General features: G+C 44.3%; 3 protein-coding genes across 4 annotated transcripts in view; all 3 read right to left on the bottom strand.

The window, feature by feature from the left end:
- Nucleotides 1-9530: 9530 nt before the first annotated feature.
- chrdl2 (chordin-like 2) lies at nt 9531-15597 on the bottom strand (the record flags this gene model as incomplete). The annotated part of the gene is made up of 11 exons (XM_084450308.1): nt 9531-9664; nt 9761-9853; nt 10021-10194; nt 10303-10491; nt 10976-11132; nt 11510-11568; nt 11893-11986; nt 12204-12349; nt 12550-12643; nt 12927-13039; nt 15555-15597. 11 exons carry the CDS (start codon nt 15595-15597, stop codon nt 9531-9533), a joined length of 1296 nt encoding a protein of 431 aa, XP_084306434.1.
- On the bottom strand, nt 15297-18613 carry spag7 (sperm associated antigen 7). The gene is made up of 7 exons (XM_084450085.1): nt 18504-18613; nt 17944-18011; nt 17646-17734; nt 16589-16673; nt 16378-16467; nt 15937-16093; nt 15297-15820 (listed from the first exon to the last, which is right to left on the bottom strand). The coding sequence occupies exons 1-7, from the start codon at nt 18586-18588 to the stop codon at nt 15705-15707; spliced, it is 690 nt and encodes a 229-aa protein (XP_084306211.1). The 5' UTR covers nt 18589-18613; the 3' UTR covers nt 15297-15704.
- A 3596-nt stretch (nt 18614-22209) lies between these two features.
- Nucleotides 22210-22978, bottom strand: part of LOC311318743 (voltage-gated potassium channel subunit beta-3) — a gene marked incomplete at both ends in the record, with an annotated part of 18937 nt that continues 18168 nt past the window's right edge. For both annotated transcript variants that reach the window (XM_084450170.1, XM_084450171.1), the window contains 2 exons: nt 22210-22299; nt 22975-22978. The exon at nt 22975-22978 is cut by the window's right edge and continues 85 nt beyond it. In XM_084450170.1, coding sequence (XP_084306296.1) covers nt 22210-22299; nt 22975-22978 — 94 coding nt within the window. The remainder of the gene's footprint in view (nt 22300-22974) is intronic.

Raw genomic sequence — 22978 nt, 5'->3', positions numbered from 1 at the left:
TAGTAGGGCATGCGTTTTTAATCGCTCCATTGCATCAGGTATAGTTCCAGTTCCTCAGGTTTGGAAATCTGCCCAGGTGGTCCCGTTGCACAAAGGGGGTGATAGGGATAAAATGGATAACTATCGTCCTATCTCCAGGGCCCGGTTGCTCAAAAGTAATCTAATCCGATTTTAGCTATCGGATTGGATCAAATCTTGAAAATGGGTTGTTCAAAAGAAAAAAAGGATTCTGAAAACAGATTGGATTACGTAATCCAATCCTGGTTTTGATCTGAATCAAACCTTCAGTATGCGTTGTTCAAAACTTTTTAGTAGGATTCGGATAACTTGGGATAACTGATCCAAAAAATCAGGATTAAACTGATCCTAGAAGAATGGTGGATTCAGGGTGGATATAAGGAACTAAATGTAATAAAACTTAGAAATTGGTTAAATAATACAACATTTGTATCATCCATTTTATAATATATACATTTATTCATAATTTTCACTTGATTGGTTCAACAGTAGCGAATGAGTACATGAAGTAGATATAGGCTATGTAGCAGCCTTTCAGTACAGCAAAGTGAAAATATTTTTGGCCATAAAATAATCCCCCAAACAGCTGTCAATATTGAACTCAAATAATATATTTAATTCTGTCACTGATCACTGTACATCACACTAACACAATCATCAGTCATGAACTAATAAAAAATAGTGCCTAGCAATTGCATCCCTTATTGCACGTCCAGTCAGTCCCTCATTCTGACAGAATGCCAGAGGTTGGACAGGGTCTCCAACGGGCTCAGGTACATCATGAACGTCATCACAGAGAGGGACTTGGTCGCGATGTTGTGCAGGACAATACAAGCAAGTATTATGTTGCACGCTTTCTGTGGTTCCACTCTCAAGTAGTTAAGGCATGCAAAGCGCCTCTTCAGAGCTCCATTTAAGCACTCAATTGTGCATCTTGTTTTGCAATGAGCAGTGTTGAAGCAGGCCTGCTCAGGTGTGTTTGCAGCCAGAAAAGGAGTCATCAGCCATGGTAGTAGAGGGTAGGCACTGTCTCCTAATATAATGCCATTTGGTCGGTTGGTTTGGAGCTCTCTATATTGAGTGCTCTCCCTCAGGATGCGTGCGTCATGGACAGACCCAGGCCACTTCACAACACAGTTTGTGGTGATGAGGTCAGCGTTGCCCACAAGTTGGACGTTGATACTGTGTCTCCCCTTTCTACTGCTGAAACCCACGCACTACTGGAGGGTGTTAGGTGCTATTATGGCTCATTAGTAGGATGTTTTAGTTCTGCTAAGGGTGAAGAAGTGACCAGTAAAAAGAAGAAAGAAATTTGGGTTGAAATCACCCAGAATGTTGTTGACTTTCGTTGTCTTTTATCATTGTCCTTATTCAGCTCTGCGTTGTGTCTTGACCTCAATAAAAGACGGCCCCCAATCTCCCACAATACCACACAGTCCAGTGTCCCTTTTTCAAGATGAATCTCTCCAACACGGGATTTGAGCGACAATCAAAAGCTGTTTATTACAGAAGGTTATAGCATACAAAAGATGATAGCATCTAGTCTAATGTCAGCTTGCCTGTCTGTATGCCTGTCTGCTGCAAAATCAAAGCATCTGAGCTCAAGCACGGTTCTTATGGTTCGGGGGTGTTCCACCCCCCCCCCCCCTTCCCCGATCAGACTGGTCTGGACTGGTCTGGTCTCTCCTGCATCTTATGGCCTTGCAGTAGAGATAACCAGCCGATGGTTCGGCACCCAGGTCTCTATCTCTAACCACAACAATTGCTGTTGTCCGCAGAATGTACCAACCATGGAATGTCATCTTTATCTCATAAATGTTTTCAAGAAATGGACAATGGAAGCGGATGTTTATATTGTTTGTTTGTTGTTCTGTTCAGTCCTATTTTCTGTTCAAATAAAGAATATTGGAGTGTCATGCTATTCTACCTGTTGTTCTTTACATAGCTAGTAGCCTACATTGTGATATATAATCCCATTTAGACCACAGGTAATCCAGATTTGGTAATCCCGAAATATTTGTATCCGGATCAGAGTAATCCAATCCAATGTTGTTTTGAAAAACCAGCACAAAAATAAAATGGATTACGTGATCCTGGATAGCAAAAAAAAGGGATTTCCAAATCTGGATCATTTTGATCCAGATTTAACCTTTTGAAAAACCGGGCCCAGATTATCATGCTTAGCCAAAGTTCTGGAGACCTTGGTAAATAAACAATTGGAATATTTTCTTTCAAGTCACTCAATTTAAAATACTCACCAATCTGGATTCAGAGTCTATCACAGCACCATTTCTGCTGTTACTCTTGTTACTAATGACATCATTTCGGCATTAGACAACAGGAAACATTGTGCCGCCCTTTTAGTAGATCTTTCAAAAGCATTTGATACAGTTGATCACTACTTGCTTTTAAATAGACTATCTAGTATCGGTTTGGATAGAGGTGCTTGTGATTGGTTTCAGGACTGTCATCAAGGTGTCAGTGTGTGAAATTGGGTAACAATTGATCTGATTTCTTGTCTCTAGCTAAAGGTGTGCCCCAAGGCTCAGTGTTGGGTCCTGCCCTTTTCACCATCTATATTAATGATATTGTCTCTGCACTAACTGGCTGTCATGCTCATCTATATGCTAATGATACAGTTGTCTATTGTATTGCGGTGCGTTCGACATGGTAGACCACAACATACTACTAGGCCGACTGGAAAATTGGCTGGGAATTTCTGGTACAGTGTTAGATTGGTTTGAATCCTACTTATAAGACAGAGACTATTTTGTGTCTATAGACAATTACAAATCTGAGCTGACAAAAATGACCTGTGGAGTTCCCCAAGGCTCCATCTTGGGGCCTATTCTGTTCAACGTTTACATGCTACCACTAACTCAAATTATGGAAAACAACAAAATATGTTACCATAGCTATGCAGACGACACACAAATTTATATCACCATATCACCAGGAGACTATAATCCCATACAAGCGCTGAGTAAGTGCATTCAACAAATCAATGATTGGATGTTCCAGAACTTTCTCCAACTAAACAAAAATTAAACAGAAGTAATTGTTTTTGGAGCCAAAGAAGAACGATTAAAAGTCAGTGCTCAACTTCAATCAGTAATGCTAAAAACCACAAACGAAGCCAGAAATCTTGGTGTAGTCATGGACTCAGACCTGAATTTCAACAGCCACATTAAGTCAATTACAAAGTCAGCCTACTATCACCTGAATAATATATCAAGGATCAAAGGATTTATGTCCCAGAAGGATTTGGAAAACTTGTCCATGCATTTATCTTCAGTAGACTCAACTACTGTAACAGCGTGTTTACAGGTCTCCCTAAAAAATCAGACAGCTGCAGCTGATTCAGAACGCTGCTGCTTGAGGCCTCACTAAGACTAAGAAAGTGGATCACATCACACCAGTTCTAAGGTCTTTACACTGGCTTCCTGTCTGTCAAAGAATTGACTTTAAAAGACTGCTGTTGGTTTACAAAGCACTGAATGGTCTAGGGCCAAAATATATTTCTGATCTGCTCATACGCTATGAACCATCCAGACTCCTCAGGTCATCTGGCACAGGTCTGCTTTCTGTCCCCAGAGTTAAAACAAAACATGGAGAAGCAGCGTTCAGTTTTTATGCCCCACATATCTGGAACAAACTTCCAGAAAACTGCAGATCTGCTGCAACTCTTGGTTCTTTTAAAACAAGCCTGAAGACTTTTCTTTTTGCCACTGCTTTCTAAGAGGAGTTATGTTTATCTGTAAACTGCACTGTAACTTTTATTCCTGTATTCTATTTGTCCTGCTCTTTGTTTTAAATGTCTATAATGTCTTGCATTTTGTTTTAATGCTTTTAATGTCTCATGTAAAGCACCTTGAATTGCCCTGTGGCTGAAATGTGCTATATAAATAAACTTGCCTTACCTTGCGGAAACTGTGCAGGAAGCCATTGAGAACCTGCAGCTTGCTTTTATTGTGCTGCAAGAAGCTCTCACCAATCTGAAACTAGTCCTTAAGAAACTAGCCAATCTAAGTTTATGTTGTTTTCTAGAGCCAGGATTACTGATTATGACAGGCTCCATTTATTAACGGCTAATGGCTCGCATATTGAGAAAGTCACTGAGTACTAATATCTTGGTTTGTGGCTGGATGATAAACTCTTTCAAGTTTCATGCAGACAGCCTCTAAGCTTCGGCAGAAAATTGGCTTCCTAGGCTACAGAAACCGTTCTAGCTTTCCTATGTTCAGCAGGAAGATAATTGTTCAAGCTGTCTTCTTATCAATGTTAGACGTTGACACAATCTATAGGCTAGACATGCATATGATAAGGTAGGCTGGTCTCCTCTCTCTTTAAGGCATGACTATCACTGGTATTTGTTTACTTTCAAAGCCATTATCGGTAAGCTTCCACCATACATCTCGTCTCTGTTGGACTGGAGCCTTGGTACCTACCAGACCCGATCAAACGATCGGCTTGTTTTTAGGGTTCCTCGAGTGCATTCTGAACTTCATAGATCTGCCTTTGTCCGTGATGCTTATACCTGGAATACTCTACAACAGACTCTAAAGCTTGATGTACTTCCTTCAGTCGCAGAGTTTAAATCCATGGCTCTTTGCATTTGTACTTCAACCTGTAACTGTTTTTAATTATTATTATTAAGCTAGCCCAACTTGTGATATTCCCACTATTTCTTTCTTTCTTTCTTTCTTTCTTTCTTTCTTTCTTTCTTTCTTTCTTTCTAGTTCTCCACACTTTTTTGAACCTTAACTTGCGTTATGACCATTTGTTTGATGACCATGCTCACCATTCAAACTAATGGCGCTTCACTCTGGCTTTTGAGCTGCTAATTCTGAATTTATACCTGTTTTCTAACCTGTCACCACTCCTACAGTTTTTAAGCTAAATTGACATATTATATCTCAAAATGTTCAGCTTGTTCCCAGGATTTATATGATGTAAACATTGATGTGACATTTATACTTTTTGAGCTGGAGCTGTCTGAAACTGGTCATGCTTTCCCATGCAAACAATTGATGGAATGTTCAGAGTGTCAGTTGTGATTTGAATTTGGGACCATGCACAGCCTCTCTTGAAGGTACAGACACCCTTGGACCATACAACTCAGCCTGTGAGTGGGCTAGAGACATTCTTCACTGCTGAAGGCAGGTGGGTGTCCCGGAGAGGGGTACACTGTCCACGACCTGCTATGACATGAGGGGGAGGAGCCTCCCCATCACGCCACTAACCATGCCATGGACCCCTCAACTCAGCCTCTGAGTGAGCTAGAGACACAAGGTCTGTGCAGGTGGGTGCACGGAGGTCACTGAACTGCCCTCGACCCTCTGTGATCCAAGGGGGCGGAGTCTTGCCACCACGCCACTATCCATGCCACGGGCCCCACAACTCAGCCCCTGAGTGGGCTAGAGACACACAGTCTTCACCAGTGGGGGCAGGTGGCTGGCCCGGAGAGGGATACACAGTCCCCGACCGGCTCAGACCTGAGGGGGCGGAGCCTCGCCACCAAGCCACAATCCACCCCACGGAACCACACAAATCAGCCCCTGAGTGGGCTAGGGACACACGGTCTTCCCCTGTGGGTGCATGGTGATTGCGCAGAGGTCACTGCACTGCCCCCGACCCACTGTGATCTGATAAGGCGGAGTTTTGCCACCACGCCACTATCGATGCCACGGGCCCCACAGCTCGGCCCCTCAGTGGGCTAGAGACACACGGTCTTCACCAGTGGGAGCAGATAGGTGGCCTAGAGAGGGGTACACTGTCCCTGACCAGATCTGACCTGAGGGGGCGGAGTCTCACCACCATGCCACTATCCATGCCACGGAACCCACAGCTCGGCCCCTCAGTGGGCTAGAGACACACGCTCTTCACCAGTGGGGCCAGGTGCGTGGCCCAGAGAGGTGTTCACTGTTTCTGACTTGCTGTGACCTGAGGGGGTGGAGTCTTGCCACCATGTCATGAACCCCACAACTCAGCCTCTGAGAGGGCTAGAGACACACGGTCTTCACTGGTGAGGGCAGGTGGGTGGCCTGGAGAGAGGTACACTGTCCCCGACTTGGGGCACAACTCAACTACAGCACAATTATCGTGTCACCTTAGAGAGAGACTGTATGGACCAGCACTCTTCAGAGCAGAGGCCTTCCGCTAATTAGAGATGTTAATATTAAAGTTGTGGTTCCTTTTTGTTTTGTCAATGAACCAAAGATCTCACTGTAATGTTCAGTCCATCAATCATCTCTCCATTAGAAAGCATGTTTGAAATTTCGACCCCTGAACAGTGGGGTTCAGGAAAAAGGGTCTGATGACTGGAGTGTTTCTGACATGAAGCCCATTGTCCATGTTTTCCTGGCAAGGCTCTAATCAACAGCTAAAATGATCAGGGCCAACTTAATTAACGAGAAGGGAGGGGTGTAAAAAACTGTGCCCTTAATAGATTTCGGAAGTATTTTGATGAAGTATCAGCTTGGGTGTCCTCTTGAACTCCTTATCAGTTATGAAAGCAAACACATCTATCAGACTAAATTAACTTAACACACTTTGGCTCCCTTTGAATCAAAAGACTGCCTGGTTGATTTTCACTGCTTCAGTTCCTCGCAAACACTGTATCTGTGAGGCGCCGCACGGCGCAGCAGCTCTGCCGCGGACATTTCACACGTTTGGTTCGTTCACCTTCATCCATCCTGCTACATACAATGAATACATGTCCACTTTTCCACAACACACGTCCCCGACATCATGGACTCATCTCAACTCCGTTTGTTTGATCTGAACATATTGGAGACGTGAAGTAATCATACTGTCAGAATAAAGCAAAGTGAGAAAATGTTTGCTCTATTTGATTCTCAATCTCTTTGAGATGGGGTTTATTTTTCTTCTGCTTTGAGAATCCCCTGCTGTCTTCCCCTCTAGCAGTGGGCAGCAGGGTTGAGCAGACATGCTCATGAAGAGAGCTGACTCCTCTACCTGATTTATACCCAGACTGCCCCCAGCTGTTCCAATTGCCAGAGCCAAGACTAAAGCATGCATAGCTGAACTGACCGAATGCTTAAGAGGGCATTTGAGTTCCATTCAGTTAATGAACAGACCATACAAAAGCTGAAAGTAGCTAAACAAACAATAAGCAACAACAGAAAATGAAATTGTGAAGCAAGAGATTAAACATGGAAAAATGTGGAATTCATAAAAACCTTAAGAGCAATTGAAATAAGGTGCAAATAAACGACTGTTCTAGAGGTGACGCGGACATGAGACTCCTTCTTTGTGTGGCAGGGACCTCTGAGAGAGACAGATATAGAGCCAGGACCTGTCAACTCCAACAGCCTGCACAAAGACATGACAGCTTCATTGTGAGACTATTAAGGTCTACAACTGAGGGGCTTCTGTCTCTAAATATTTTGTCAGGCCTTCAGTGAGAGATGGACAATGCTGTCTGGCTCAATGTGTGAGGCCAACACAACAACTCATTATGGTCTGGGAAGAGAGGGACCTTTGGAGTTCACAGAGAAGGGGTTAGTCCCAAGTCTCTGAGCTGCTCCTACACGTACAGTACTGGGTATACATCTAGTCCACAGCACAGAACATGGCATGTTAATGATTAGGATGATCTCACACCTGTTGACCCACACCCAGCTGCTGACAGACTGTTCACAGGGCTGCTGAGCAAAGATCCAAACATGGATGATGAGATTGTACGCGGGACATTGCTTATGAGTGCAGCAATACACGTGTGGGCTTTTCTTACCAGTAACAACATAACAGAAAAATACTTTCTTCAGTTTTTGAGACCAATCACATCGCTATATCATGAATATGAAGAAGTATTCAAGATGTGTCACATCTATTTGGAAAACCCATGATGGTTTTCACTATATTACATTTATTTAATAGGACAAGGGACTATTAGATACCTCTGTCTGGTCAGTGTTATTCCTCTCCGAGCCTCATCTCGCTCCTCATCGAGTGTCTTCAGAAATATTGGTGCGCTTCCAACTCCTGACCTACATTAACATCAAAATAACAGAGCTCTATTGTGCAGGTCATTTTATCAGGCCATTACTTGATACTTACTTACTAAGTAAAATAAACAGTAACTCAGCAGCGTGAACACAACCGACTAACGCTATTTGAAAAGCAAAAAAACAAACAACCCCTGGATTATTGCATTGACAGTCCAAGTCAAAACAATAGGCTGTTTTGAGCAGGAATTCTTGCCCCCAGGTAATGCTTCACCATCTCATATTTACGGTTGAGTCTTCTAAGTTTAGCCTCGTCATTGTGTGCAAGAATGCTCTGCATCTGTGCAAAAGGTATACATCAAGTATGAGAATTCCTCAGAATCCTATGGAAAATTGGCCTGTGAAAAACTAGCCTTGAAAAAAACTGGCGCGACACATGAAAAAACATTTGAGAGTGTAACAGAAAATCATTCCACCCACCCAACCAACTCAACTACTCACTTGAAATAATCCATGAACACACTGGAGCAGAGGAAATCTAGATGTATTAGATTCAAAATGTCAGCATGCACACAGCGTACTTTATACATGCAGCATACATATACTGTAGCATACATAAACTGTACTTTTGCTATGTTTTCATATAGTATATTCACTTGGGAATCAAACCCAGATTGAATCTTCAAATCTGGACTGAGCTTAAGCCTCAGATAGACTCACATCGCCTGTGCTACAATTCACTCATCTTCAGGCCTTTCAAAGCATCCAGAAGTTCACTGAGGCCAACCAATGCAACAGACCAGATATTGACCCCAGGCTGTATCAAGGCTATGGTAGCCCACTGGGTCCAAACATCAGTCCTATGAGTTACCACAATCTTTACTAGGCTATACTTTCACACAAAGTATAGCCTACAATGTACAATTCATGCACATTTTTTCCACACACATTCAAATATATTGATATATATGTATAATCGAAACATATATGAAATACACAAGCATTTCGCCACAAAATTAAATCTGCTAATTTACAATAAATATGATGATTATTATTCACTGGCACATTCTGAAATTCCATAGTATTTTAAACAGCAGTAGTTACCAGTAAAAGTCAGTGATAGCAAAACACTTTGCTCTTTAGTGTTCTTCAGTCTAGTTGGTTCAGTCTAGTTGGTACAGTGTACTTCTATCAAATGCATGTGCACCTCTGTTTTGTACAGATACAATTCTTACTATAATGAAGGTTTGCAGTCACGTTAAACAGGGCTGGAGAAAGACAGTCATCAACTATGATTTCATTACCCAGGAGCACATAACTCGGCCGGCTACCAAGACAGCTCTGAACAACAGTTCTGACTGAAATCAGGACAAAGGGATTTCGCATGGTGAGTTTGGTAAAAACAGGATAATACACAAATGCTCTTTATTCTCAAACATAAAAGTGCAAATTTTCTGCTTGTTGACACACGTGTGTATGTTTGTGTAATGGGGTCTGTATAAATGTTGCTTCAAAAGAGACTTTTGAGAATTAAGCTGAGAATTAAACAGAGCAAGTTGATTCCAGCTGTTCTGGATTTAAGAACTTCACTAGTTCCCGTATCCCGTCCTCACAGGTGATGGACTGGGGAACTTCACCCTGCTTCTCTCCTTCCTCTTGGAACGTCCTCCAGGTCTCTGTGTAAAAACAAACCAATTGTCTGTCTTTTGTGAACTAACTTATTAGCAAAGGTCTAGTATTGGCAAAGTTCCATCAGCGTCAACTAAACTGACCTTTATTGAGTGTAGTCAGTAGTGTGTAGTTTTCTGGGTGGTCCATGAGGTCTTTCCTAGGAACTTCCGCAGTCTCTATCATTTGTAAGAGACCTGTGAAAATGCATCATTAAATGGAGTTCATAAATCCACCCTCTCTTTAACATTATGAACTTTTAGAATGTCTATCAAACCAAACACACAGCTGTAATTTTGTTGTCAACACTGCAATAATAATTAAGATTCCATTAGGCATGCTCTCTCATCCACCCCTTGGTTACCTTCTACTGTCTTCCATACTTGCACTTCAACTTCAGCAGTTCCTTGTCTTTCAATAGCAATTATCCGAACTGTGTCCTCCAAGTGAACCTTTGACGATGGCTCCACTTTGTACACCAAGAGGTTGTTATTGCCATGCCCAAGATAACACTGAGTCCTGTTCTCTGACCTCAGTTCTGGAGGAAAGACACCGATGTGCACAAAACTGGTGATTAAGGTCATGGTCACATTTGTTGACTCTGATCATTCAAAGTTCAATCAATTACGGCGTAGTTATGTCATACCTGGGCAAATTTTACAGCACTTCCCATCTGTTTTCATGGGATGTTGGCATGGATACTGGCTGGGGCACGTGATCCGCTTGCAGTCCTGTGTTCCGTCTCTACAGGAACACCGGATACACTCTAGAACCTTCCCCAGAACCGGGTGCCACACGTCCCCGTGGGAGTAGGTGTGGCCGTTGTACAAACAAGCTGACGGAACAAGAACGAGATCAACTACAGCCGCTTTACACGTAGCAGCCAGGGGGGTAGTGGTGACTAAAGAAGTTGGTATACTCTAGTGGCTGAATTGCAGAAATGTTAGTTTATACATTAGTGATGCTTTTACATTAGTGGGTATGCTGTGTGCGCATGGATAAAGAAGCAGGTATATTCTGTATACCTCCACCCTCCACTACACCACTGATAGCAGCAAGTATAGGGCTGTGAGGGCGATGCACACACTTCCATCATTTCCCAGAGCAGACGAGTGACTTGTCTCTCTCAGGCCAGGGGGAGTGTACGGCCAGCGCTCGGGGCTGCCGGTCTCTCTCAGGCCAGGGGGAGTGTACGGCCAGCGCTCGGGGCTGCCGGTCTCTCTCAGGCCAGGGGGAGTGTACGGCCAGCGCTCGGGCTGCCGGTCTCTCTCAGGCCAGGGGGAGTGTACGGCCAGCGCTCGGGGCAGCCCGGGACTCACCTCTCTGGTGCTTCTTCTGAAGCAGGATCTTGACAGTGGTCTCTGCAGCACCTTTCAGGTGCAGTTTGGCCAGACTCAGGCCTCTGGGGACGGCCCTCACAGCAGGTCCAGACCGCCCTGGAAGCTGCTCACCAGCACACTGGTCCACTGAGTGTCTCTGGTGGATTCACACACACACACACACACACACATAGCCCCAGTCATCACAGGGCTATTTTGGATTCACTTACATTTCCAATGTCAATACGCTTGAGAGGCCTCCTTGTTCCATGTCTAAAATGTGTCCACACACAGATATACTAACTATCAGATAGTGGGGTTCTTAAACTGAAATGCTTTGGGTATATCTAAATTATTTGATCAGAAAAAAGGTTTTAATAAAATGTGAAATAGAATCCAATACGAAGCTACTGTATGTAATGGATATTCAATGTAGACTACTCCTCTGAGCAAAGGTCCAACAAAGGTGTTTTTTTTTTAAGAAGAGGCGCCATGAATCAAGTGACAATCAAACGGGAAAGCAAAAACACATACAACTCCCCGGTTCAACTGCTGGCCTCCATCCTCAGCCGAGAACCCCCTGGTACTGCCGTCTGTACGGAACAGAAACGCCAGACATCAAACAAGACTCCTTTACCTGACCTCGCTGCAGATTCACACAGCAGAACAATACGGTGGTTTAATTACAGCAAAGGAAAAAACTTTTTTTTTAAATTAAATAATAAAAAATGTATTTAATTATTATTTTTATTTTTTTATGATAACGGGATTAAATACGTTTAAAAAAAAAAGAAGTTATTAAATACCTTGCTGCAGATTTACGCAGCAAAACGTGGTTTAATTATAACAGAGAAAAAACTTTTTTTTTTTTTTACAATTAAAACAAAACCAGGGTACAAAGCCGGATGTGTGCTGACCTGTGCATGCCAGACAGCAGGTGTCTGGACGAGACACAGGAGACAGACATGTCAGTGGATGGCAGGTCTTCAAAGCACAGAAGATGTTTCCATTCTGAGGAAGAGACGGAGACCCACAGAGATTAAGTAAACGGGGTCATATTGGATTTGATATTGGATACACAAGCAATAAGCCTGTTCCATGGAAGAGATTAATTTATTTCAGTCCCATATTTTGATATCAGGAGACACTTTCTGGAAATGAAGGATTGTAGCTAATATGAATGGTAGCCTATAGTAACATGTGTTCACAATGTTTCCTATTCACTTACAGAGCATGTGCACATGACACACTGATTAGTTTGTCTGGTCGGGAAGAGGTCGTGTTTGGTGAAGGTCTCTCCTGGTTGGTAGATACTGCCATTATACCTGCAGGACTTTACTGGGGCTCTCAGTCCTGCAGGGAACCTTGGCTCATCTGTGGAAAAAACATTCCACACACAATAAACAATCACAGAACGCAGGGGGGGGGGGTTCTGGTTCTCATCTGGGATGTTGAAATGATGGGAAACATCCATGAAGCCCAGGATCCTTTGATAATATGCTATTGCAAATGATATGTGCTATCAGAAAGGACAAATTGGTGGTTGTGCTTTTGAGAATGGAAGGTAGGCCTACCTGTGCAACGAGGACAGCACTGATGACTGTCCGTCACTGGGTTCTCACACCGCAGACTGGGACACTTTATAGTGCTACACTTCACATGGCCGGTCTTGGGGAGGAAGCGTTACATGGTTTATAGGCATACCACAACAAATACCACCCAGCAAAACAGACACATATGGCCAATACTTCAAACACGTCACACAGAACCCCACCAGCTCCTTAACCCAATGTGAGTAAAACAAACGTGCAGCAAGTGTAAACAAACGTAACTCAAAATAGTAACACATGTACAGGTACGTTAATTACAATTTAAATCAGTGTTTCGAGCACCTCATAAATTGAACAATGTGATTGAGATTATCCCCCTTCATGAATGCAATATAGCCTACCTCAGTGCAAGAGCACCGCATACAGAACATTAATCCAAAGGGCTCCAGATAGGGATGCCAGCTGTCTCCTGGACGGTATGTTTTTTCTTTGAAAGAACAGACAACCCCCGACACTGCCGAAGAAAAAACATGGGGAGTCGAGGATCATTGAAGTTTACATGAACTACCTCAGATGCAGTCTGGCAGGAATTTATGATGCCCACTAGTAATAATAAAATGTAGCATAGATATAAAAGATTAGAGTTGTCGTACAGGCAAATCTGAGAGTTTACAGAATTCAACATTTTTTCAGATTAACTAGGCAGACTTTTCTGAAAGTTATGAAACAAGGTGTTGGAAGAATTCACCACCACCGCCAAATTGCGCACTAACTTTCTTCATCCAATAGCCTAGATGGTTTGCAAGTCTGCTAGAAACTTAGAAAATGGATGATAGATTATTGTTGAATGTAGGCAATGTCCAATAACACGTTTCAGCAAACGCCACATTTCCACATTTCTTCAAGTCTATAGATGCGTTTCATCAGTTGTAAATAACGGTTATCTTGCGCTGTTCTACCTTTGCTTGTCCGAAGCTCCGCAGCACAAACAGCGAGCCAACGAATGGAAATTAGTAAGAGGATTTGCCTCATTTTCAAAGTAATTCTCCGACCGAAAATGAATCCGCGAACTACGACAGCCAACCCCGGGATAGTGTGAAACTTCACTTAAAATCACGCATTTATTCTTGCTTTATCGAAGGCGCCTCCTACAGGAAAGAACAAACGAATATCCAATTGGGATGGAAGGATAGGTGCAAGAGTCAGAATCCCTTTCTATATCAGCAGACGTTTTTATTTTTTTTATTTTTTATCCAAAGCAGTAGGCTAGGTTACAGCTCCCAGTTTTCTTGTTTGTGGTGTGGTGCGCACCCTAAAAATGGATGTTGCAAGAACCACTAAGTAGGAGATATCTGGGACACACATTTTGTTATTTACATTTTCAGTGAAGTGGCCTTCGCAACAATCATGTGGTAACTGTGTTAGTGGCCTATATGTAGCCATTTGACCATCCCTAATCCACGAAAGGGCTGCGTCATATAAGCAAACATTCGATTTGACTATACACACGTTTAAACATGTAAAGGTTTCGTCTATAGAATACAGCGTCATAATAGTCGGCATATGTTCAGTCTGAGGTTGATAACACTAGTGTAGCCTAAAAGCCTCGAACAGACAGGACGAGACGCGCCTGGCCACCATGGTTATGATGACTCGCGCGCAACGGGCGCTGATCGCTCAAGGAAGTGACCAGCCTGGGGCGGCACCTGGCTGGCCCCTGCCACAGGGACACAGGCCTCGTCTGGATACCTCGCTTCTGGCCAGGAATCGAACAGAAAGGCCAGGTCAGGGTAGAAACCGAGGTCAAGGGTGTCCTATTGAGAAGTGGTCATGGCATCGGAGGAGACTGAGCTTGCTTCCACTGTTGCGAAGACGGGTCAACCGAAATTAATGTTGGACTAGCCCTTGACGGCCTATTAGGCTTTTTGAGACCAAATGAATAATGTTGCACAAAACGTTGTACCCGAGTGTCAATGACATTAACCATGTAGCCTACTCTTTCCAAAGAGTTTTGTTGTATGGCTACTGTAGCAAATATAGGTGGCACCTGATATGTGACACACACACACACACACGAAAATGGTTGGACTCCATCCTTTTATTAAAGAGTTAAAAGTTGGTGCTGTCTAAGATTACACAACATGATGTGAAACTCACTGACAGGGAAAAAGCATAGAACAAAACAATAACACAGCAACGGTAATGTCCACGGCATTGGCTCACATACATACATTCCACTGAATGTGACCATGTCGATTTGACCAGACAACAATCTCCTGCAATAGACACAGTAAAGGCTTCACATATTCCACTATCAAGACGCCACTGACAACATGGAGCACCCACTCCAAGTAACAGAGGAATTCAGAGACAGTCAGGGGCCTCACAGTACATCCGACTCTAGTTTCAACATGACTATTTTAAATTAAAACACAGACTCATCCTCTTCAAGTTTTTCCATTGATGTCTACAAATATCTGAGTTTACACTGAGATGGTTTTATTCTCTATGAACATCTTAACCCAACATACACGTTTAATTTGTCCCCTGGAACAAAACGTGTACGTGCTGAAGATGGAAAAGACAAGATGACGCTTAAAATCGGCCACTAGATGTCGCAGGAGGACTTTAAAATCAGCCACTAGATGTCGCAGGAGGACTTTCTTGGTGGGAGTTAAAACAGAAGCTAAGACACCAGTGCTGAGTTTCCCAGAGGCATCGTAGCGCTACGTTCATCGTAAGCTATGGCGTTCATCATAGTGCTAGGATGAACGTAGCGCTACGATGCCTCTGGGAAACTCAACCCAGCTGTATTTTAGCACCTGGTGAGCATGGAACGGGACTTGCACTGGAGAGAGAAATGGATAGAAGATAGAACTTACCCTAAATGACCACACTAATAAAACATACTGATGAGTAGCAGAATACGCTGTATCCAACGACCAGCCATTCCCATGAGCTTCAGGATATACCCAAAGTATAGGGTCAAAGTATACCCAAAGCATTATACCCAAAGTATAGGGACTTACAGTAGTAGAACTGTCTGTAAATACTGAGGTCTTCCTCATGCATTTCCTATTACCCTCAAGTCACACACACTCTTGACTACTTCGGTCTCTCACTCTGTCTCCTGCTTGCGTACACACACACACACACACACACACGCACACACAATATAACTAACTACTGCTGCTTGCTCCTGTGTCCTCCTCCCCTTTCTTCAGACGCTTCTTGGCCCGGATCTCGTTCATGGCTTCCTCTATGGAGCGGGTATCCCTCTTGTTGGCCACGGGCACTGGAGGGAAGTCAGAGAGACGAGTCAGAGAGACGAGTCGGGAGAAGACTCAGAAAATATAGCGCACCCAGACAAACGATGAGGCTCTTTGACGATCTACTGCTGTTCACACTCACCACAGCCGTACGTTGAGTTGGCCTCTAGCGTGTGGGCGGCGTCCTTGGCGGCGGAGGTGCCGATGAGGTGACTGTACTTGTCCCGGTAGTTGGAGCTGGGGGAGGCGGCCCGCTTCTCGGACAGGCTGGCCGCTGCCTCCTCCTGTGCCGCCTTCTCCTGGAGAGAGAGCAGCGGTTCACATTCGTCTGGCGCTTTCGCGGGGCGCCAGCGGGCGCCAAACGCAAAACTATCCATTTATCAAGGCCAGGTGAGAGCTTGCTTAAACAGGATATAGAGTAACTTCATTCTCACTTTCCTCTAGCCTAAGTACTCCACACGCATACAGTATATCGAGATACATATTTAGTGTTTACAGACATGTGGTCTGGTCTTGTCTACAGACATGTTTACAGACATGTGGTCTGGTGAGAAGCTGAGACAGCGACTTCTGTATCTCTTACCTTGAGCCTGCGTCTCTGCTCGGCCACCAGGGGGTCCCACTCCTCCCCTTTACGGTACGCCTCCAGCTCCTCATCGGACGGAGCAAACTCCTGCCGTGAGGGAACACAAGCACACCGTCACCACCCACACCAGCCACAGCCACTCTTGGGGAGCGCCAACGGTATTGCCGCAAACGGGAAATACATTGACGACTGTATGAAGGATGCCGACCTTCTTGAACAGCATGACGTATCGGCTCTCCTCGTCCTCACCGAAAGAGAAAGACGTCAGGCCGGCCACTTCTGCGACGTCGTGCCTTGAACGAGACGGGAGGTTAAAGTATCAATTTTATTCAGAAGACTAGACATGACTAGACACGACTAGACAGTCGTGTCTAGTCATGTCTAGTCTTCTAACTAAAATTGAACTGGAACATCTATTGCATTGATGACAATTTCTATCACAACAGCTGTGTCTAGAATGTAAATGAAAAATAAACAAGGCATGCTATGTAAATGGACTGTACTTATATAGGGCTTTTATTCACAGCGCTTTACAATGGCCTCTCATTCACCCATTCACAAACCAATGGCAGCAGCTGCCATGCAAGGTGCTAGCCTGCTCATTGGGAGCAATTTGTGGTTCAGTGTATTGCCCAAGGACACTTCGACATGTGGACAGGAGCTGGGATTCAAACTGCCGACCCTGCGGTCAATGGACGACCCGCTCTGCCTCCTGAGTCGCGGCCGCTCCATGCTATGTATAATTCAATCCCTATTTATACAACAGTATAGATCCGGTCCATTGTCTCTATTGGTCAGTTTGCATTCAAGCCATGGCGATAACCACGATATCCCCACGCTAAAATGGAATGTTTGCACATCTTTTAATATCAATCCACCTCTTATTATTATCTGGCAGTGTCCAGATCAACGTTTACAAAGATGTGCTGTAGCATTGTCGTTGCCTGGCAACGTTCCCTTTTTCAGCGTTAGTATCCGCAAATGATTATTAAATAGTTCCATTAAAAATACATTTATTTAAAGTTCGTATTGTCTTTCTTTTTGAAATATTGACGGATAAATGTGGCAACTGTTGTATAAAAGCATTATGGAACTCGAAGCCGTGGGATGTCACGGATATCGCCACGGCTAGCGGGGTGTAACGGTTTAACTCTGCTGCGCGTCGTGCCTAACCACTCCCGCTAGCCGTGGCGATATCCGTGCCATCCCACTGCTTCTCGTTCCATAATGCTTTCATATCAGAGTGGGGATGATGATGTCCTTACAGTATGCTCCTTTCAATTTTCCCCATGGGGTTGTACTTCCTCTTCTGCTGGGCACTGTCTTGAATGAAGTCTGACACCTCTTTCTCCATCTGAAAACAGTCTGTGTCAGGTCCTCACTGGACAAGCTTCACTATAATTCACTTGAATATTGGGATGTGATGCAGGGGGTTGACAGTCGAACATTGAGTGGAGTGATCAGAAAAGTCTAAGATGTGGATTAGAAGAGATGTGATCAAACACAGCCAGAGAGAGAGAGAGAAAGAGAGAGAGAGAAAAACAGAGAGAGAGAGATGCTGACCTTCTTCCTGAACTCTGCTTTCTTTCTCTTCTCATCCTCCTGCATCTTCTTGAGGCGTGCAGCCTGTTCTGTTGCAGAAATGTGTCAATACAGACATGGATAGAATGGAACTCTTTGTTACACATAACATACAACACATCAGAAGGAACGTCTTTCATAATGTTGAAACGAAGCCACTTCACTGGAGATATATTTGTCCTGGAGAGCAGCCTAGGTCTGTAATATGCATTCATTATTATTTATACGCAGTGGCTTAAAGGGGCGGTGCTAGTTTTCAAGAGCAAATAGCTTCCAGCGCGATGCTTACATGATGGATCATTTGGCCAATGAGCGCCCCAGACGATTTATTCTGACCAATGGGAGCTACTTTGACAAAGACGCAATATACAAGGGCAAATAGCCGTACGTGACTGGTTATTTTTCTACATCCAGATACAGGCTATGCTAGAAGGGGGCTATGCTAGAAGAAGGATACTTGATAATCATATCAAATTTCATTGTTTCAGTCGTACTACTAAAATATAGTGGAGCACTTAAATCTGTTTGTAATAGGCGTATACCTCGGGCCTTTCGTCGGCTCTCCTTGTCGCCGACTGTTGGAGGTTTTTCCATCGAGCTCAAGATCGAGCCCAGAAGGTCTGCCATCTTGGACCGAATGACCACAAACGGAAGCACGTTTTGTTTATAGTATTACGTGGGAGGGTATACGCATGCGCATGTCATAGGTTCGCACATTTTATCTCCCTGGGTAGCCCCCGGTGGGTGGAGTCTTGGTTGTCCTAGCAGCATATTGCTCCTATAGATTCCATCGCAAAGTTCTGTTTCACAGATAGTGGCCAGTTAAACCAGTGTAGAAAAGGCAGGTGACACGTGGACGCGGACACCTTTAAGTATTTTATTTTTTATTTTTAATGTTTGACTTCCCTGCTGTAGGCTAAGCCTCTGTCTAAAGTGCTCGGTAGGCCTATTAGCTGTTTGAGTATGCTAGCTGCAGGATAAATACATCACTTGACATCTGCCCCCTTTCTAGTCATTTGCCTCTCTGTAAAGGTTAGGCCTCCAGCTGTCTCTGAGTGTTTTCATCAACATAGTGTTGGGGGGAAGAAGGCAGTCAGCTGTGAGAAGAGCTGATAAACGCTGCCGACAGACAGGAAGGGGACAGGCAAAGAAGCCAATGCTGGATGGGATCAGCAGAGGACAGACCGATCGACTGGCTGCCTCACTTCAGTGTGCAGGTTGGACGGTTATAGAGATATGGTAACTGGAATTGATTTAAAATGCAAGTATATCAAACATAGAACATATAAATTCATGGTCTGTGTTCATTGAGGCCATGCATGGGGGCGCTGTATCAGGATAGTTTATAGCATAACCGTCTTGTAGGGATACAGATTTTCTATCCCCTTTGTGGCATAGAATGTATGAGATTACACTGTTTATTATCTTATGTTGGGAATATATATATATATATATATATATATATATATATATATATATATATATTTATTTTTTGTAAATTTGGGCTGATGGTTCCTGTGGGGAGGGAGGGAGGGGGTTGAATGTGTTTGTCAGAATGTTTGTATTTTGTCAGTATGTTAGGGAGGGAGGGAGGGAGGGAGTTGAATGTGTTTGTCTGAATGTTTGTATTTTGTCAGTATGTTATATGTTGTCTGTAACTTACATAAATGTTGTTAACTTGTTTTGTGTCATGTGAAGAACATATAAATAAATAAAAAACATTTTATCACACAAAAAAATGCAAGTATACATCTTGATGACCGTCAACCAGTTAACATGTAAACCTTTATACATCTACAAACATTCTAACGGCTCCTAAATAGTTTGTGTTCACCATGGTTCACCGTGGATGTATTATTAGAATATATTAGTGTTCACACTGAGGCTGAACGGTTCGTAATGCTTAATGTAGCTCTGTATTCATGTGCAGAGTGTGTGCACGCAAGTGTAGGTCTGTGTGTTATTTTTGCATATTTTGGCCCAGCTCAACTGCCTGGCTTGTGTGACCTTACTGTATGTGTGACCTGCTCGGAAAACCATCTACAAAAGACATGGAAGTTAATGTAATGTCGTTTTCGGATATTTTAAGGGCAAGCATGATACATTCAATACAAGGCTTCTTTCTCTTTTTCATTTTTTTGTTGTTGCAAGACAATAAAATATAAGTTATGCAGGCAAAGTTACAGTCGTTTTGATTGAAGAATTTATATACATAGGACTTTCAACTATGATCCTGCCAGTCATGTTAGCCTACATTAAAAGGAAAGCAATATGTCAATGTGGTTTGATCTATCAACATAAGAATCCTCACACATGAATCAAACGTTTTCATAATCCACTGAGGAACAGTAGAGTATTTACATATGCAAATTATTATTAACATGAACAACAATTTAACTGTATCAAAAAGCACAGAACACAGGTGATATTGTTGCTTTCATCAATATAGGAAATAACGCTAATGGGACAAATCTTCCTCACTTCAGATTCACAAGAACTCTTGTGCAGAATTTTCCAGAATTGATTGCCTACCGAGAGTATGAAATGAAGAGGCTATTTTAATATAAATACGGTATGGACAGAACAGCAATGTACATAAATAAAACAGTATAAATTAAAAGTAAAATATTCAGTATGGATATAAACTACCATGACTCACAGAAAAGAGCTATACAGCTACAGAGCTGTGTATGCAGTAGCCTATGTGTGCAGGCCGCCCAGCAAAGGACTAAACATTAGGTCTGCCTCATATGCAACACTGGCTGAATCTCATCCCTGTAACCCGTGCCAAGAAGCACCCTGGATTTCATCATCCCAGTCTCATCAATAGTGCATTTCCTTTCACTCTGTCTAAATCCTGATAACCCTTGTGCATTTGTTGCATCTTTAAGGAAAGATAGAAATACTCTTTTGGACATACAAACTGATACATGTGAGCCGGTTGCATTGATGGACAGTGTTGTCAGTCACCCTGCATTTCTCTAATGCTACGTTCTACTCTGAGAAAGGTCCTACAGTAGAATCACCAGGCTAGACAGGTTCAACACTGTCATTTTCTCACAGAAAAGATGTTTCAAGTATGAAAAATTAGGAATTACATAATATGGTTTTGCTAAAACCTAGGATCACACCATACATAACACCAGACACTGTCCTACCTGGCGTCTCAGCTGCTGTGGAGGAACCATCTTTTAATCCCTTCGAGGAAGAGCCCTTCCAAGACAACAAGGAGGAGCCTCAGGTTTCATTGTCATTGACGCCAGAATGTCATGATATAGAGTATAGGATAATACATAGGCTAAATGTCACATGGACATGGACTCTGGCAGCGGCCTGCATGGGAGTCAGTGAAGCAAAAGCACCCAGCATTGCAGACCCCAGATCAGCCCATTTAGTGCAAAGAGTCTGTTTTCTGGGGGGACTGCAGATCTACGCACACCACAGAAGCCATGCCACACTGACGCCTCAGACAGACAGTTGTTCTCTCTTAAAGGGACATGCGCACAGTTAACATACAGAGATGAGGCAAGGGAAGACACTGCTGTTAAGACACAGAGTGGCAGGCCAGTCACATGCACGCTCAGGGAACTGACAGGCCAGACACGCCCACCTCTGGCTCTCCGCTTGGGATCCTGATCACTGATAGGCTGCTGCAAAGGAAGGGGCTGGCAGCGCCAGTCGCAGTCAGTGAGAGAGCCGTGTCTCAAGGGTCACCTAGAAAATGTCATTCTTGATAAGTAGGGGCTCAGTTGGCTTGAGCAACTGAGCGCTCTTTCATCCAACTATACAGTTCCTCCATCTTCCTCCCATCACCTCGCTCCACCTCCATCTTCCTCCCATCACCTCGCTCCACCTCCATCTCTGTCTCGTTGGTGTCCCTGGAAGACTGGACCTGATTCCCCATGCTTTGGCCATACCCTCTGTTTGTGGTACTGATCAGTCAGTAAAGACTTGTTAATGTGATATACTATATATATATATGATCTCTAATCTTTTTTGCACACTGAAAGGTTTCTGTTTTGTTCATACATGATGCGGTGTAATGCGCAGAACGGATATTATGCGCAAGTACTGGAAGCACAACGTTGCGGAGGACATGCAGGCTGCTGAGTGTACAAGCTGCGTTCCAGACGCCATCGTCTTCCCCTCCATCTTCCTCTGACTCAGCTGGTGCTCTCGCTCCCTCCCCTGGCCTCCTCTGACTCAGCTGGTGCCTGGCCGTAGAGCCGGCTGGCTCCCCTGCCCTCCTCATGCCCGGGACTCCTTCTTGGACTGGGGCTTGTTTCCCAGCAGCGCGTCGATCTCCGCCACGGTCTGAGGGTTCATCTGGGACAGCAGCTGTGAAAAAAACAGGCACGAAATACGGTTTGTTTTTCACTGTGATGAAATGAAACGTGTTGGGTTGAACTACACCCCCCCCCCCCCACCTGCTTTGGTTTGAGCTGAGGTGTGGCGGAGCATGAGATGCGATCAGAGGGTGAGCTGGGTGTTGGGAGGGTGAGCTGGGTGTTGGGAGGGTGAGCTGGGTGTTGGGAGGGTGAGGTGGGTGTTGGGAGGGTGAGCTGGGTGTTGGGAGGGTGAGCTGGGTGTTGGGAGGGTGAGCTGGGTGTTGGGAGGGTGAGCTGGGTGTTGGGAGGGTGAGGTGGGTGTTGGGAGGGTGAGCTGGGTGTTGGGAGGGTGAGCTGGGTGTGTTGAGGGTGAGGTGGGTGTTGGGAGGGTGAGGTGGGTGTTGGGAGGGTGAGGTGGGTGTTGGGAGGGTGAGCTGGGTGTTGGGAGGGTGAGCTGGGTGTGTTGAGGGTGAGGTGGGTGTTGGGAGGGTGAGCTGGGTGTTGGGAGGGTGAGCTGGGTGTGTTGAGGGTGAGGTGGGTGTTGGGAGGGTGAGGTGGGTGTTGGGAGGGTGAGCTGGGTGTTGGGAGGGTGAGCTGGGTGTTGGGAGGGTGAGCTGGGTGTTGGGAGGGTGAGCTGGGTGTTGGGAGGGTGAGCTGGGTGTGTTGAGGGGCGGGCCGTCGTTACCCTG

The sequence above is a fragment of the Borostomias antarcticus genome (assembly GCF_949987555.1).
Source record: "Borostomias antarcticus genome assembly, chromosome: 15".
Taxonomy (NCBI): domain Eukaryota; kingdom Metazoa; phylum Chordata; class Actinopteri; order Stomiiformes; family Stomiidae; genus Borostomias; species Borostomias antarcticus.
Note: the sequence above shows the minus strand (reverse complement) of the source record. Positions and strands in the feature narration are given on the sequence as shown.